Source organism: Pipistrellus kuhlii, unplaced genomic scaffold (assembly GCF_014108245.1).
Source record: "Pipistrellus kuhlii isolate mPipKuh1 unplaced genomic scaffold, mPipKuh1.p scaffold_m20_p_1, whole genome shotgun sequence".
In the NCBI taxonomy this organism is placed as follows: domain Eukaryota; kingdom Metazoa; phylum Chordata; class Mammalia; order Chiroptera; family Vespertilionidae; genus Pipistrellus; species Pipistrellus kuhlii.
In genome coordinates this window covers 52,376,000-52,393,705 of record NW_023425404.1, presented here as the reverse complement: position 1 = coordinate 52,393,705, position 17,706 = coordinate 52,376,000, and the positions used below count along the sequence as shown (strand labels likewise).

Sequence of the window (17,706 nt, the reverse complement as noted above, 5' to 3'; positions counted from 1 at the left end):
GAGAAGAATGCTTTTGTTTTCTTTTTCTGTTGTGAAATCCTGACCTGTCACACAAACTGTACAGATATTTGTAAATAAATTTTATGCCGTTTTAACAAAAGGATCGGATTTAGTCCACAGATTGCATCCTGAATGGCAACTCTCAAAGTCGTGTTTTGAAAATCCATGAGAGCCTCTCCTGCTTTCTTTCTCGCAGTCCTGTTTGCCCCCAAATGAAAGTGGCTGTTTTCAGCTCTTCAGCCTGGTTCCCCAGACGCCTCTCTGGGATGGCGGCTGTCTAGAGCCAGGGTGACCTTCCATTGGCCTGATTTACTTCCTGCCTCGGAAGATACGTGGACAGAGCTGGGTAGGTCCCTACCTAACCTTAGTGAGCATGCAGTCTGCCCAGCTTTCAGTGGGCCTAGGAGCATTCCTTTCTGTCCTGTTTTCTTGTGAAGGGAACCTGGGGCACCTGTGTGGCCCTGGAGGAAATGCTGACAACCTTCACTCCGAGCCCCCAAGCCAGGAAGATGTGCAAGGGCACCTGACACCCACTGCCCGAGGCTGGGCTGTGTCTCAGTCTTTCTGACCTTGTTCTCCCCAGGAAGCAAACTACCTCTAGTACTAGAAGAGCTGGGTCACTGCGGCTCACCCAGCAACTTAGTCCAAAGGGTTTACTCCAACTCCTGACTATCGGGGCAGTGGGCTCCCTGGGCCCTACAGAGCAGGGATTTGAGCCAAGGGCAGCGAGGCCCTTCATCTCCCATCTGGTGCGGTGGAACAGCCACGTGCTGACCACCGTGGAGGGTGGGACACAGAGGGGAGAGGGGTGCGAGGTTGGCCGGGATTGGCTTTTCTTGGGTGATCCTGAGTGGCAGTGTCCAGCAGTACTCCGGGGGCTGGGAAGCCACTGACTGACCCCAGCTCAGTCTTTTCATAAATGCCTCTCTGTCAAGTTCCCCAGGCCAGGCCAGCCCCAGTGTGGGCTGAGCAGAACCAGGAGATGGAGTTTCTTGGCCATGCAGAGCGGCTTGGCCACTTGCCAAGGCACAGTTAGGCTTTCAGCCAGTGCTCCGGACCCAAGGGAGGGCCGAGCTGCAAGGCACGTGGGTGCAGGGTTCACACCCCAGGTCTGCCACTTACTACCTAGGGCTGAGCTAGTTAACTCCTCCAGGACACAGAGTTCCTGTATTTAATAATAAACATGCCAGAATCGTATTAAAGATGAAATGTTCCTTTCCCCACTAGGGATTCAATAAATACTGTTGTTACCAATAGAAAGGCCACTGGGCTTTGGAAGACAGACTGTCGGGGCTCAGGATGGAAGGAGGGAGCTGCGGGGTGAGGGAGGGGACTGAAGCCACAGAACAACCGGCTTGGGGGGGTGGGGGTGCAGAGGAATGATCAGAAGCTGGAGTGCTCCGCCCAGAAACTCCTGGCAGCGGGGTCAGGAGGAAAAGAAATTCTTCCTCCAGGTACCGACACGTGGGCGCTCAGCCTGGCCTGGGACAGTCTGGGGAAGCAGAATTGCTCTCCAGCCCTCAACATGCCCCCCCTTTACAGACGGCAGGTCTTAAAGCGTCCCTCTCTTGGCCTGCAGTGACTCTGAAGGCTGCCACTGAGCCACAGCCCCAGCAGGCTCAGAAAACAGGTCCCACTGCCCCCCCCCCCCCATACAAACGTAATTAAAACATAAAAACAGTCCCTAGCTGGTTTGGCTCAGTGGGTAGAGCATTGGCCTGCGGACTGAAGGGTCCCTGGTTCCATTCCAGTCAAAGGCCCATCCGTGATTCTCATCATTGATGTTTCTGTCTCTCCCTCTCCCGTCCTCTCTGAAATCAATAAAAATCTATTTTTACAAAAACAAGTGTAAATAAGTCCAATAAAGTTCCGTTTCTTCCCATAATGACTACGTCAATACCTTCTTCCAAAATACCAGAATTATTTTTTTAAACTTTATAAGAACTTATTTGAGCCAAAACTGATGACAATTTTCTGGGAAGCAACATCTCAAATACTCCAATACCAGATCCTAAAAAATAAAATAATGATTCTCTTTTAGCTGTCATTGGCCCTGCTTTGCTAATCGCGTGGCGACCACACACGCACATTCCCCTCTCCTGGAACGCCCTGGTGTATCCCCATCGATTTTCCCTGGCGGAGGGCTCCTCGCCCTTCTGTGCCACCGCGAAGGCCGCCTCCTCCAGGAGGCCGCCCGCCCCCTCGGGTGTGGAAGCCCCGCCCCCGGCTTCCCCGGGCGCTCACCCTGGGCCTCCGCGCCCCACCCACCCCGGCCTGGAAGCTACCGAATTAGCAGCTCCAGCCCCGGCGCGGCCTGGCACCGGGCTGACGCCCAGTGAACCTGGAGGAAGCGGGGGCGGGGGGAGCACGTGGACCCCCGGCCGCAGCCGCCGTGGGAAGCCTAGGACGCCCCCCCCACTCCTTTCTCGCCCCCAGACCGCAGCGCACGGGGAAATGAGACCCAACGGCCGCGGGAGAAGCCCAGGGCGTCCGCCCTGCGGGTCCGACCCACGGCTGCTGTTTGGAACCGCCTGGTACCAGCTGCTGCGCCGCGGCCCCGACGGACCCGACAGGCCGGCGGCCCCGCCGCGCGCGCCTCCGGAGCCCAACGCCCGGCCGCACGTGCGCGCTCTGGCGCCTCGGGGCGCGGAGCCCGCGGGGGCGCGCCCGCCGCATCCCGGCGGGAGGGGGTGTGGAGGCCTCCGCGTCCCGGAGCTGCTGGGGCGCAGGGCCCGTTTTTTTGCTTCCTGAGACCAACAGGCAGGGCCTCTCCTCCGGGGGAGGAAGGACGGAGCGCAGCCTCTGACCTGGCAGCGCTCCAGAGTGGGCGGCCTGTTGCTTTGGGGAGATGTGGAGGCCTTTATGGGGGGAGGGGGTGCGGGGGGCGGGCACCCGGTGCTCCGTGGACTGCTCGCTGCGCGCTGGGGGCAGAGGTCAGGCTGCAGGCAGAGGCATCGCAAATGTAATGAGGGATGCGCCCGCCCACCCCGCAGTTACAGGAGGGGCCATGGGGGACAGAAGCCTAACACACCCCGGGCCTTACAGCAGTTAGTTGCCTCCGTCCATACCAGCAGCCCCACCCCTGACCTCAGCTACTCCCTTCCCTTGGCCACTGAAAGAGTTTCTGCGAGTTCTGGAGAGCGAGGAGAGAGAAACACGGGAACACAGGCTCCTGGGAGAGATGGGGAACCTTGTTTCTGAAATATGTCAGGAGAGAAGATGTTCTTGTTGCGCACACACAGGCGTGGTGACACATTTTGTTCGCTTAGAGGAGAGCGATTCAGAGGGTGGAGGGTCAGCGAAGGCTGCTAGTCCTACTGAACTCTAACCTATCCCAGCTCTGATTCCACAATATTCCCAGGAAGTTTCTCACTGATGGGGCCACAGGTGGATGGCAGGGGAGGAGGAGAAATCCAGAGGCAAAGAAAAGGGTCTGGGCTGCCAGTTGAAGACAGCCACTAGCTCCCTCCCCCCAGGAGGAAGACCCCCAATCCTGCCACACCCCCAGGTTTCCACTGGGCCCCAGCCGGGGCAGCCCTCAGCACCCCCTTTAGCATCCTTCACCAGAGAAGGGCGTCTGATTGACCAGGGGTGGGGAATTGCGTGCAAAAAGCCTCTGAAAGACCAGGGTCTCCTTGACAGTCCCTAGGGAACAGTAAACACGGCCATTTGGCATCTTGGGGCTTGTGTTCTGGTTGGGGTCCTTTCTGTTTTCCTTTCTCCTGAGACAATATAAAATTATACACCACCACTCCCAGGAAGGAGGGAGTCCTCACGGGAGTTACTCATGTCTGTATTCCTTTCACCTAGCACAGGGCCTGGTTCCTAGCAGCTGTTCAGTGGAAGTCTGTTTGCTCTGTGAGTGACTGAATGAATCACAGGTCTCGTCATAGAATCTTGGAATCTTGGACTTAGCCCCTTGGAGGACACCAAGCCCCACAGAGCTTGTCTGGGAGTTACTGACTAGAATGAGACCCTGTATTATCACCTGGTCTAGAGAAACGTTTCCTGACACTCCTTCTGCCCACACACACACACACCATAAAGGCTTAGCTCTCGCTAGAGAGGCCTTCAAATCTCCTCAAAGCAACAGACCGCCCACTCAGGAACGCTGGCCAGGTCAGAGGCTCTCCTCCATCCTTTCTCCCCAGGTTGAGAGGCCCCGCTGTTGGTCTTAGGAAGCAAAAAGAACGGGCACTGTGCCTGGCAAGGGATGGTGAGCAGTGACCTTGCTTCTGTCACTGGGGCCACTGTGCTGCCCTGGGGGAGGGGAGGGAAGGGAAGGGAGGGGCAGTGCTAAATCAGGTAGGTGGGGGAATAACACCAAGATCCCAGGGACCCCTCACCTCCCCGTCCCCATTTCCCAGGCTTTCCGGCCTTTTGTGCCCTGGCCGTACCCCCTAGACAAGATAAATTCTGAAGGCCATGGGGAGGCATGAAAACTCAGACACACCAAGTGCAGGCTTCTAGGGCACAGAAATCCCGAATGAGATGCCACAGAAGGAAGACCAGTCCTTCCCTCAGACGTGCTTATAGTATTGTAGGGCAGAGGGACTCTCATGGCCCATCTCAGATCAGCCACCTAACGACCATTAAAACCTCGAAACATTCTTCTATGCCTCCATTTCCCCCCATTTTATTTTTTGTTTTTTTTGCAGAACAGAGGCCATTTCTCCATCTACATAGTAATCTTGTTTTCTCTACATCCTTCTACTCACATCCATTTACTCATGACCTGAAGGACCAGGGAAACCGAGGCATCAAGAACAAGATCCCAGGATTTGAAAGGTCATTCTTGGCTCAACTAAGAAGACATGAGAGCCGAAACCGGTTTGGCTCAGTGGTGGAGCGTCGGTCTGCGGACTGAAGGGTCCTGGATTCGATTCTGGTCAAGGGCATTGATTGTGGGCACATCCCCGGTAGGGGGTGTGCAAAAGGCAGCTGGTCGATGTTTCTCTCTCATTGACGTTTCTGGCTCTCTGTCCCTCTCTCCTCCTCTCTGTAAAAAATCAATAAAATATATTTTTTTAAAAAAAGACATGAGAGCCCCTTGACCTTGTCTACAACGATATTGGGACCCACAGGCCCTGCCCCAATATATGCCCTTCTGCTTTCTGCCTGTGGTTAGGGAGAAGCAGACTCTCCTTTCACTAGGTAAGGTAGGAACAAAACCACCAGATGTTACTGAAAGATACTGAACACAGCACCGGAATAGCAGCCAGGGGACCTAGTCAAATGCACTCCGGGTTTTCCACCAGCTGGCTGTGGGAGAAGTGCCCTCACCCTTTTGTTCCTTCTGTGTTGTGAGATTAGACTGCAGCTAAGGTCCTTTCCACTCTACACGTCTACTAAGTTAGCTCTCATTTCACACCCATCCCCAGGTTTGCCCGTACCTTTCCATGAGGGACACCTGAGCAGTCATGGGCAAAGAGCTCTTCCTTGGCTGCGGGCCTGATACCAGCAGAAAGGAAATTGCCCCTGAGTTGGCTCTTGGCAGCCGGGACAGGACCCAGTCCCACCCGCTCCTTCCTCTAACTGTCCCTCTGGCTGTTACCCCCTGGGAGCGGGTGGCCTTCAGATCTGATCGACAGGTACAGAGCCCATCTTTCCGATTCCGACATGCTCTCCCCATGCTGCTTTGTCCCCAGGCCCCGTCTGAGGCAGTCCCTTCCCAGCTCCACCACAGACCAGGGCAGCTCCAACCGAGGGAGAGGAGTGAGTCCAGGAGATGTGGGTGTTTCTAGACTTCAGGCTCCATAGCACACCCTTCACCCTCACCCTCACCCCTCACCCTCACCCTCACCCCTCACCCTCACCCTCACCCCTCACCCTTCACCCTCACCCCTCACCCTCACCCCTCACCCCTCACCCCTCACCCTCACCCTCACCCTCACCCAGGCTCCTCCAGACTTCTGTGCCTCGGAGAGGGAATCCTGCTGATTTTCCAGGTTCTCCACAGGGGACTCCGTGGTCAAATTCCTGTATTTTCTTCTTTCTCTCACTTATTTCCTCAGTTTCTCCTCCTCCCTTCCCCTCCCACTCCTTCTTCATCAATCTCCCCAAGATCTTTCTTCTTTGCTGAAGGTTCTGGTTCTTCCTCTGGGCCCTCCTTTTCTCTCCTGGGGGCGGTCCTTGAACCCTGGCTGACTGAGGGAGATACGGAAAGGAAACTCCTCTGTTGGTCCATCAGCACCAGGGGCAGCCTGGAACCTCTCCCTCACAGCCCCCACCAGGCACCAGGCTCCGGGTGAGGGATCCTCACTGTGGCATTTGGGGGGAGACAGCAAAGGTTATGAGATACTGAGTTCTACTCAGTAGCCTTGCAGCTAACTGACTCCTAACGTGTTAAGTGGCCAAAGACCCACCACAGAGACGCCACCCAGGAGCACATGGCAGTGCATGGAACACTTCACCGCCACCCCCAGTCTTCCCAGCCTCCCAGCCCAACTCTGTGCGTCCGTGAGGTTTTCCCAGTCACATGAGGTTTTCCCAGTCACATGCAGAGGGAGGTGAACCTGAGACTGGCTCTTTCCACCACCCACGCCAAAACCATTCTGACGTCTTAGAAGTCTCACACCTTCCACTTTATTTTATTCTGACAGCAATCCCGTGAGGTGGACAGCAACCTTGAGGAGAATCAGCAGCTCAAGGAGAGGAAATGACTTGCTCACAGCCACACCGCGGACTCCAAGCCGCAGACTACATACAGGAGGAAAGGGGCAGAGGGGCGCGCGGACCCCTCCAGCCAGCGCCAGGCGTGCAGCCCGGACCCGCCGACAGGGCCCGGCACGTGGAGGAGCCAGGCCCCGCCCCGGCCCTGCCCTCCGCCCGCCCGGAGTTTGAGGGCCGGAGTATCGGCTCTTCCTGGGACCATGTTTCCACCCGAGCGGGCGCACGCCCTGGGGTGAGGCTCTTGGCAAAACCCATGGCCTTGAACTCTGTGCCGAAGGGGCGCGGGAGGAGGGAACCGGAGACGGGGTGGATGGAACGCGGAAAGGAGGGAGGACTTGGGGGTGCAGCGGCCCCTCCCGTCTCCTCCGGGACGGACGGGCGGACAGAGGCCGCGAGAGCCGGGCCCTGATTTCTGTCCACGACGCCTGGGCTGCCCAGGCCCCGGAGCCGCGCGGGGAGACCTCTCGGCCGCCCGGCCCGGGAGGCCCGCGCTTTCCGGGAAAGTGAAAGGAGGGGCGGGGGGCGCGGCCGGGGCGGGGCGCGGGCGGGCGGCGCAGGCTCCGCCTCGGGCAGCTCCCGCCCGGGGCGCCCGGCGTCTCAGTCCCCGCCGCGCCGCGGGCTGGTGGGCGCCGCCGCGGATCCCGAGCCGGGCGATGACCCTGCCCGGGGGCCCGACGGCCATGGCCGGGCCGGGCGGCGGGGCGCCCTGCAGCCCCGGGCTGGAGCGGGCCCCGCGCCGGAGCGTCGGGGAGCTGCGCCTGCTGTTCGAGGCGCGCTGTGCCGCCGCCGCCGCCGCCGCCGCCGCCGGGCAGCCCCGGGCCCGCGGCGCCAAGCGGCGAGGCGGGCAGGTCCCCAACGGGCTCCCGCGCGCGCCCCCGGCCCCGGTGATCCCGCAGCTGACTGTGACCGCCGAGGAGCCGGACCCCCCGGCCAGCCCCGGGCCGCCCGCGGCGGAGGGCGCCTGGCTCCCGGCCGCCGGCTCCGCGCACCTGCAGCAGCCGCGCCGCCTCTCCACCTCGTCGCTCTCCTCCACCGGCTCCTCGTCGCTGCCCGAGGACTCGGAGGACGACCTGCTGAGCGACAGCGAGAGCCGCAGCCGCGGCAACGTGCAGCTGGACGCGGGCGAGGACGCGGGCCAGGTACAGCCGCGGGGCGGGGCCGGGGCGCGGGGGGCCAGCTCCGCGCTCGCAGGTCCGACTCCGGCCCGAGGTCCCCCGCCCGGGCCGGTCCTCCTGCCCGGGGGGCGCAGGGGCCGGAGGGGGCCTCCCGCCTGGGCAATCTGTACCCCCTTTTCCACGGGCGGTTCTCGGGCCGGGCCCGGGCGTCTAAGGAGGGGAGCGCGGAGGATCTGCCCGGCCGCGGGGACCGGGGGGCGGGGAGCGGGGTCCGGGCCTGCGGGCGGCGAGGGGACTGGAGAGCTCGGAGGGCCGGGCCGGCCCCGCGCATTCTCGGGGGGAGGGGGCCGCAGAGCCGCTCCCTCCCGCCGCCCCCTCTCCGCGCCGCGGCCGCGCCCCCGCCGTTGCCACGGTTTCCCTCCCTGAGTGGGAGGGAGCGCGCTCCAGGCTCAGCGGAGCCGCCGTCTGCTCCGGCGCCCGCACCCGGCGAGGCCGCGGGAAGGAGGGGCGCGGGGCGGGGGGCCGCCTCCCCGGCTCCCGGCTCCCGATGGCGGCCGCGGGAGGGGAAACTGAGGCCGAGGGGGCGTGATCCGCCTGTGGGTCGCCGCCCCTCGTGTCGGAGGCCCGGTCTGACCCTCGAGTACTCCGGGCCGGGGTGCGGGGAGGCCCTCCGGGTGCTGCCCCTCCGGGGTGTGCGGCGCCCCGGAGAGCCGTCCTGCGCCCCTTGTTCAAACGGAGGCAAATACTTTAAATAACTCCGGCGGCGCCGAGGAGCTGCTCCAGATCCGCGTTATGCAAGCGGCCCTGCGGCGGAGGGCGAGGCGGAGGGCGCCCCGCCGCTCCGGGCTCCGGCCTCCCCAGCGGGGCGCGCCCCGGGGGCCGGGGCGCAGCGGGGAGAGCGGGGCGCGGCCGGCCTGCGGGGCCCGCGCCTGGACTGGGAGGGGCGGGAGACGCTAACCACCTGCATTGCTTACCCCCTGAGACTCACAGTTCCCAGAGGGCGGCATGGTTTGTGACACGAAATAAAAAACAAAAAAGTATCTCAGAATAGGACACACCCGCTGGTAGGTAGGTGCGAGGAGTCCCTCTCTGGTGCAGCCCGGCCCCAGCGGGAGGCGGTGCCGCCGGGGTTCCGAGGAGGCGGACTGTGGGGCCGGGAGAGGTCTCCTCCCTCCCGCCTCCTCGGCCCACGGCTCCCCGCTCCGTCCGTGACAGCGGAGAGGCGGGCCCACGGGGGCAGCCCTGTTCTCTCCAACGGCCGTGGGCGGAGGCGTCCCGCGGGCCCAGCCCGGGAGCCCCGTGGGCAGCGGCCGCCCGCACTCGGGGGCGTCCCCGCTGCGCCCCGGGCGCCTGGCCGCCTCCCCCGCCCGGGCCTCGCCGCCCGGACGGAGCGGCAGCAGATGGCCTCTCCAAGGCCCTTCCAGCTCCAAGGCTGCGTCTCCCGGGCCTCCCAACCCCCAGCCGCCGGGCCTCCCCGAAGGCAAACAGCCACGGCGGCGGCAGATAAGCGGGGGCTGTTGACAGAGGCCTCCTGCGTCCGCGTGGAAGGGCCCGGCGCGGACTTTGCCTCGCGGCCGGTGGGAGCGGCACGGCGCGCCCGCCAGGCTGCCTTCGGGCTTCCCCGGGCAGGAGCAGAGCCCACGAGCTGCTGGCCTTAAGGATGCCCCGGGGAGAAGGGCTCGGTGGCACAGCTTAGGAGCTCGCGGGCGCCAGCCCCTTGCAGTCAGGCCTGGGCAGGAACCGGAGCAGCCAGAGCAGGAGGCCGGCAAGACTACCTTGCCTCTGCCTGGCACATGCGTCCTTCCCCTTCTCCTCCTAGGATCCCCCAAGAGCCTGGAGGCCTTGCTCCCCGCAGGGTAGTTGGGGCTGGACAGCCTCCCTCTCTCCCTGGGCCTTTCCTCCCATATAGGGAACAGTCAGGGAAACCTGTACAGGCGAGGGAAGGGGGAGTGAGGGGCCTACCCCCAAAGGCAGCTGCCATGAGTGTATTCTTAGGCCTTCCCCCGCCTCGAACACAATTTTGGGGTGTTGCTCTAGCAGAAGAGAGGGTGTTTGGCTCCTGTTCGTTTGTTTCTCTTCTCTCGGTGCTCCAGGATCAGTAAGGAGACCTGGATGCTCACGTCCTCGCCCAGAACTCCCACACTTCACTTTTCACTAATTATAGAGCAGAATTTAGGTTAACTGACTTCCCATTTATAAAGTGAATGCCCTGGGGAAGGGGAAGTCGTGGGTCACTTATACCTTAGTGCAAATGATTTTATAAATTTAACTGCTTTCACCACCACTTCCACGGGGAGTGCTAGTTTGATAGGGCAGTGGCGATACGGGGAGGGGGTTGGGCTGGCAGAGAGCTTCAGCCAATGACTGAATGGCTGGAGGCAGGGAGTGGGAGGCAGGGAGTATGGGGATGATCACCAAAGGCAGAGCAAAGCGTCCATTCTGGCAGAAGATACACTGAGCTGAGTACTGATGTGACATAAGAAGCAGGAATCCTCCGGGCTTCCAAGCAGAGCTTAGATAAAGGCCAGTTGAAGGTGTGTCTAGCAAAGCCCTGCTCAGAGAGAGATGCTCCTAATACAGCTCCAGGAGTGAGGAATTGCCAGAGGGTCCTCCTGTGACTTTGTTAAAGACATGGGTCAGTCTCATGGGCTTTTGCCCCAACATGAGTTGTGGTTCCCCAGTCTTCTGTGGGGATAGGCTGGGCCAGAGGGTGCTGCTTTGGCCCTCTTTTCAGGTAGATTTCACTTTGTAACATAATAAACCTGCTTTCTGAGACACATACAATAAAAGCCTAACATGCTAAACAATATCTTCCCTGCTGTTGTTCATGTGCCAAATCATCACCCACCCACCCAAGAATGTTTCACATGCTTCATATATATATATATATATATATATATATATATATATATATATATATATATATATATATATGATTTTTTTAGAGAGGAAGGGAGAGGGATAGAGAGTTAGAAACATCGATGAGAGAGAAACATCCATCAGTTGCCTCCTGCACACTCCCTATTGGGTATGTGCCTGCAAGCAAGTACATGCCCTTGACCGGAATCGGAACTGGGACCCTCGAGTCCATAGGCCGACGCTCTATCTACTGAGCCAAGCCAGTTAGGGCTCACATGCATCTTATTAAAAAATATATTTTTATTGATTTCAGAGAGGAAGGGAAAGGGAGAGATAGAAACATCAATGATGAGAGAGAACCATTGATTGGCTACCTCCTGCATGCCCCCTAATGTGGCTTAAGCCCACAAATTGGCATGTGCCTTGACTGGGGGTCAAACCTGTCACCTACTGGTTTATATATTGACGCTCAACCACTGAGCCATGCCAGCAGGGCAGGATATGTTTTTAGTGAGTTTTAAAATATATATTTTATTTAAATATATATTTTATTTATATATATTTATATAAAATATATATATATATATTATTGATTTTTTACAGAAAGAAAGAGAGAGGGATGGAGAGTTAGAAACATCGATGAAAGAGAAGCATCAGCTGCCTTTTGCACACCCCCCACAAGGTGCCCTTAACCGGAATCGAACCCGGGACCTTTCAGTCTGCAGGCTGACACTCTATCCACTGAGCCAAACCGGTTTCGGCTAGTGATTTTTTTTATTTTTTATTTTTGAGAGAGATAGAGACAGACAGACAGACAGACAGACAGACATGGATGTGAGAAAGAAACACAGGTTGCCTCCTGTATGCACCCTGACTGGGTGTCAAACCTGCAATCTTTTGGTGTATGTGATGATGCTACAACCAACTGAGCCACCCGGCCAGGGCAGACATATGCATCTTTATATGCATTATGTCCTGGGGGAGGTACCAGGTAGCTCCTTACGATGGAAGACGGCAGTGAGTTCCATGACACTTGTATCCACTCCTTCCATGTTTGAACACATCCATTACTGGCAGGGGAGCTAAAGCCTGTCATACCACCTGAGGAGGAGGCTGGGAGGGCTCAATGACATACTAGGTATTAAAGCCCTTTGTAACCTGCATGACTAAAACCAGCCTTTGTCTTTGCTGCCCTCAGCCGACATGATCCTCTCATAATTGTGGTGGTAAGAGTAGATGATGCTCCAATTTTACATCATCTTGGGAGCAAGTTGATGCTGTGTTATCCCATATCAACCAAGTGGCAGTAGTCCTGGACTGCAGGTGCTACGTCCTCTTCTACCAGCTCCACCTCTGTCTTCAGCCCCACTCCCTGCCCCCACGCGATCGCAGAGGAAAGAACAGTGCTGTTCTCCCATCTCATTTGACACAAGGCTGATTTCCCTCTTCTACTGGGGCGGCTATAGAAATAGCTGTTCCCTCTGATTAACTCCATTCTGGTCCCACTGCCCCCCACCGTCTGCCAGTAGGCCCCTAAAGCTGCCTCAAGCCCCACAAGTAACCTCATTGTTTTGGCTGAAGGCATCCAGCCAACAGAGGGGCCTCCTGGCAGATATAGTGTTTCCCCAGTGATCAAAGCACACCACTCTGTGGCTGCAAATTGCTCCGCCTAGTACACAGCTCTTTCTAGCACGGAGGTCCCATTTCCCCCAAAGGGGTGGTAGCATGGACTTTGGGACCTGCTGGGGCAGTTGGAACATAGGGCTGGGAGATAGCTTAAACCAGGGACTGGGAGGCTGAAGGCAGAAAGTGAGGGCATGCTAACACTTTGAGCCTCAATTTCTTCCTATAAAATAGCAATACTGCCCTGGCTGGTTTGGCTCAGTGGATGGAGCATTGGCCTGCAGACTGAAGGGTCCGGGGTTCAATTCCAGTCAAAGGCATGCACATTGGTTGCGGGCACATCCCCAGTGGGAGGTGTGCAGGAGGCAGCTGATTGATGTTTCTGACTCTCTATCCCTCTCCCTTCCTCTCTGTAAAAAAATCAGTAAAATGTATTTTAAAAAATAGCAGTACTGCCACCACCTCATGCACTTGCTGTCCGTCCGTGTGCATCATTATCATGATTCTCAAACTGAGAGTGGGAGAAGAGAGTAGAGGGTGGTGCCGCTGAAGGCACATGGCACATACATCTTCCTGGGATTTTATTTGAAGATTTGGAGGTGGGAGAGTTTATAATAAAACTTGGATTGTCATGCAGCATAATGCAAGCCTTGTAGGTATTTAAAGAGTGAGCAAGGAGTTTTGAAAGAGCTGTCATGCTTCTAGTGGGTTGCTTCTGGCTACACCCCTAGATCCCTGGGGATTAGACGCGTGATCACACCCCACCGTGCCATGTAGGGACTGCGGTAGCAATGCTGACTTGTGGAGGCTGAGAGGTGCCTGGCATACAGTAGGCGGTCAGTGAATGGTGGCTTGTGCTATGGCAGCAGCTACATCTTCCCAGAGGAAACAGGCTCACAGAGGAAGTTCTCGCTTGGACTCAGCTAGACCACTGGAACCCACTCCTGACTCCCCATCCTGTGCTCTGTCACTAGCCCCATCTCCGCCACTCAGGAAAGGGCTTCATGGTCAGCAGCCTTCCCCCATTTAGACCACCACCCCGTTCTCCCTCTCCCTCTGAGAACTCTCCAGTCAGGGAGGCTGGATTCCTGGTTCCGGCCCTGTGGGAGCACACATGTGGGAGCACACATGTGGGAGCACATCTGTGTAACACATCTCAAAGCAGGCACCCTGGGGGGAGGCAGCAGACACACCGTTTGGGTGAGCAAACCTGTGCGCTACAAACCTGCAGACACAGGAATGGTGGGTTTTGTGTGGAAGAGGAAAGGTCCGGAGAGTGAGACGCTCTCAGGATTGGGTGGAGGCCAGAAGCAGTGGTCACGAGGCAGGAGGTTCATCAGAACCCACCTTCCCCTCTCGACAGCCCCTCAGCTCTGTATTGCATTTTCTTTTCTTTCTTTTTTTAAAATATATTTTATTGATTTTTTTTACAGAGAGGAAGAGAGAGGGACAGAGAGTTAGAAACATCAATAAGAGAATCATTGATCAGCTGCTTCTTGCACACCCCCTACTGGGGATGTGCCTGCAACCAAGGTACTTGCCCTCAACTGGAATCAAACCCGGGACCCTTCAGTCCGCAAGCCGAGGCTCTATCCACTGAGCCAAACTAGTCCCGGCTGTATTGCATTTTCAAAGCTCAGGCTTCTAGGTCCAGTTGAGAACCAAGGGTGCCCCTGGGTCTTGCTAACTGGTGAGGAGTGATATGGCACCCAGGGAGAGCAGATGATTTGGGGAAACCTCAAGCCATCATTCCTTCAGATCCAGCCAGGCTGGCCTCCCTGCCCTGGGCCTTTGTCAAAATTAGTTTCTGTGATTGTCTCCCTAAATGAGAGGAACCTGTGGTCCCAGAGTGAATGCATCAACAGTCCATATTTTGGGCGCGCTCTCTCCTTCCTCGTCCTCTTCTCCCCACGGGCAGCGAGTGTCTCCTAGACGCTCAGGGACCCATGAGACCTGTAACCAGGGAGTAACAGGCGCCGCCTCTCATCAGGGACGAATGCCCCGAACCTGTCCCCAAGGTGCCCTTTGCTCTGACTCCCACATGAGCTGACAGCAGCTCCATGTTGGCTCACCTTTTCCGTCATACCCTTTCTAGCGAACCAAAGCAGCCTCTTTCCTGTTGCTCCTTCTATCTGTCCTAGGCCCTTCCTTGTTTCACTGTCCCCAGCTTTGTTAACCATCTTCTCAAAATAAGTTTAAAAAGCAATCCAGTCCAGCTCAGTGGCTGAGCATCAACCTATGAAGCAGGCGGTCACGGTGTGACTCCATGGGAACATGCCTGGACTGCGGGCTTCATCCCCAATAGGGGGCGTGCAGGAGGCAGCGGATCAATGATTTTCATCATTCATGTTTCCATCTCTCCCTCTCCCTTCTCTGAAATCAATAAAAATGCATTTTAAAAAACAATCCATATTTGTCCAGCTTCTACTTCATGCCAAGAAATGAGGTTAGTGGAGAAAGAGTCAGTCACTTTCAAGCCTCGTTTACTATTCATAACAACGAGAGCAGTTATTTCCCCATTTTACAGATGGAGAAACTGATGCTCAAAGGCTTGTTTCTCAGGCTCCCAAATAGTGATAGAAATGCAAGTTTTGGTCCTACCCCAGACTTACTCAGAATTTCCCTGTGGTAAACCCAAGAACCTGCATTTTTTAAAATTCTTTAATTGATTTTTTACAGAGAGGAAGGGAGAGGGATAGAGAGCTAGAAACAGATGAGCGACAGACATCATCGACCAGCTGCCTCCTGCACACCTCCCACCGGTGATGTGCCCGCAGCCAATGTACATGCCCCCGACAGGAATCGAACCTGGGACCCTTCAGTCCGCAGACAGACGCTCTACCGCTGAGCCAAACCGGTCTTGGCAGAACCTGCTTTTTTTTTTTTTTTTTTTTTTTTTTTTTTTTTTTTTAACAAGGATGGTCAACAGTTGATTCTCACGCTCACAAAAACCTCCGACAGAGCAGACACCGCTTTTGAGGGGCAGAACTGTATGCAGCACAGACCTGAGCCTTCTGACGCTAAGCCCAGGGCTCTTTCCAGCACATTTGAGCAGCTGGCTATCTGCCCCCACCCTGTGTCTCAATGCCCACCACACAGGCGCACGCTAAAGTGTCCTGAACAAATGAATGAACCGTGGGACCCTAGCTGCCCTCGGTGGGGCGCGGCTGGCTGAGTCCCGGTCCTGAGGAGGGAGGGCTTCTGCATCGATGAGATGCTGGACCTGCGGGCTCCGACCGTGTTGCTTTCAGAAAAGCCACTGGCAGAAGATCCGGACCATGGTGAACATGCCCGTCCTAAGCCCGTTCAAGAGGCGCTACGCCTGGGTGCAGCTGGCGGGGCACACCGGTGAGCAGGGCAGGGGTGCGGGGTGGGCTGGGGAGGGGAGGGCCGGCCGGGCGGCGGTAACCGGCGCCGTCCGCAGGGAGCTTCAAGGCGGCGGGCACCAGCGGGCTGATCCTGAAGCGCAGCTCTGAGTCGGAGCGCTACTGCCTGGCGCGGCTGATGGCGGACGCGCTGCGCGGCTGCGTGCCCGCCTTCCACGGCGAGGTGGAGCGCGACGGCGAGAGCTACCTGCAGCTGCAGGACCTGCTGGACGGCTTCGACGGCCCCTGCGTGCTGGACTGCAAGATGGGCGTCAGGTGCGTGAGCTCTGCGGCGGGGCGGGCACGGGGAGGGGGGGGCGGTGCGGGCACCGGGGCGGGGGGGGGAGGGCGGGGCGGGCACCGGGGCGGGGGGGGCGGGGGGGCACCGGGGGCACCGGGGCGGGGGGGGGCGGGGGGGCACCGGGGCGGGGGGGGCGGTGCGGGCACCGGGGCGCGGGGCGGGGCTCCCCGGTCCGGGCTGAGTCCGCTCAAGCCCCGCGCGGCCCCCGCCTCCGCCCCGCAGGACGTACCTGGAGGAGGAGCTGGCCAAAGCCCGCGAGCGGCCCAAGCTGCGGAAGGACATGTACAAGAAGATGCTGGCCGTGGACCCCGAGGCGCCCACGGAGGAGGAGCACGCGCAGCGCGCCGTCACCAAGCCGCGCTACATGCAGTGGCGGGAGGGCATCAGCTCCAGCACCACGCTGGGCTTCCGCATCGAGGGCATCAAGGTGGGCCCGGCTCGCTCTGCTCTGCACAGCCCTCCGCCCCTGCCCCGCTCCGCCCTCCACCCCAGCCCCCCCCCCCCCCCCCGCCCCCCTGAACACGCGCCCTCCGCGGCGGCCTCGCCGGTTCTGGGAAATGTGTCCTCCCACGTCCGGGGAGACCCCGCTGCTCTCACTGACCCTCTCCCCTGGGGGACACGGCCCTGACGCCTCCTGTCCCTCCCCCTTAAGAAAGCCGACGGGTCCTGCAGCACAGACTTCAAGACCACGCGGAGCCGGGAGCAGGTGACCCGGGTCTTCCAGGAGTTTGTGCAAGGGGACGCGGAGGTGCTGGTGAGTCCGCGGCCGGGCACCCGAGCACCCTGGGCTGCGGGGCGCCGGAACCCGGGGCCCTCGCCTCTGTGACCCCTCCCATCGTAGCATCTGATCACGTTGTGTTGTAATGTTTACGTTTCTTCCTTCTGTCCTGCGCGCCACGTGAGGGCCTGTGTTTCCAGCACGGTGTTTACCCATCAGAGCACGAGTCCCGACCCCTAATGTCAGCACAAGCTCAGTCATGTCCGTTCTTCTCCCTCCCCACCCCCTCCAGAGGAGGTATTTGAACCGCCTGCTGCACATCCGGGACACCTTGGAGGTCTCTGAGTTCTTTAGGAGGCACGAGGTAAGGGGGGGTCAGGTTCCCGGTCTGTGGTGGGGCGGGGTGGGGGAGGGTTCCCCGGAAAGGGCCACGGTCTGACCTGGTGGGCGTTGCAGGTGATCGGCAGCTCCCTGCTCTTCGTGCACGATCACTGCCATCGCGCGGGGGTGTGGCTCATCGACTTCGGCAAGACCACGCCCCTCCCTGACGGCCAGACCCTGGACCATCGCAGACCCTGGGAGGAGGGCAACCGCGAGGACGGCTATTTGCTGGGGCTGGACAATCTCATTAGCATCCTGGCCAGCCTGGCCGAGAGATGAGGCTAAGGAGCCCCTGTCCCCGCACAGACCCGCTGGTCTCGCAAATGGACCTGCAGCTTTGTCCCCGCTGTGCATGCTGGGAAGAGACAAGCCCAGAGGTTGGGTGGTTCATAGGGTCCTGTAGGACCAGGTGCCAACCACTGTGGGGCGCACTGCACGCACCAGGGCTGTTCCCCATACAAACCCAAGCGGTCCCAGAGCCGATGACACTACTTTAGGGGGTGGGGGCAGACTGTGACGATGGGCATCTTCCTGAGTCCAGTCATTCTGAGGGGGCGCTGTGCTTCTCAGAGAGGTGAGAGAATGAATTTTACTCCACAGGCGCTAGATCTATTGATCTATCCTCCCCACACTACAGTGGACTCCCCTCCCCAATAAAACTCAAAGACACCA

The 17,706-nt window shown here is 58.7% G+C and overlaps 1 protein-coding gene across 1 annotated transcript; it reads left to right on the top strand.

Moving 5' to 3' along the window:
* The first annotated feature begins 6,987 nt into the window (after positions 1–6,987).
* ITPKA (inositol-trisphosphate 3-kinase A) lies at positions 6,988–17,706 on the top strand. The gene is made up of 7 exons (XM_036445566.2): positions 6,988–7,811; positions 15,521–15,617; positions 15,694–15,910; positions 16,158–16,362; positions 16,588–16,689; positions 16,946–17,017; positions 17,110–17,706. Exons 1-7 carry the CDS (start codon positions 7,326–7,328, stop codon positions 17,311–17,313), a joined length of 1,383 nt encoding a protein of 460 aa, XP_036301459.1. The 5' UTR covers positions 6,988–7,325; the 3' UTR covers positions 17,314–17,706.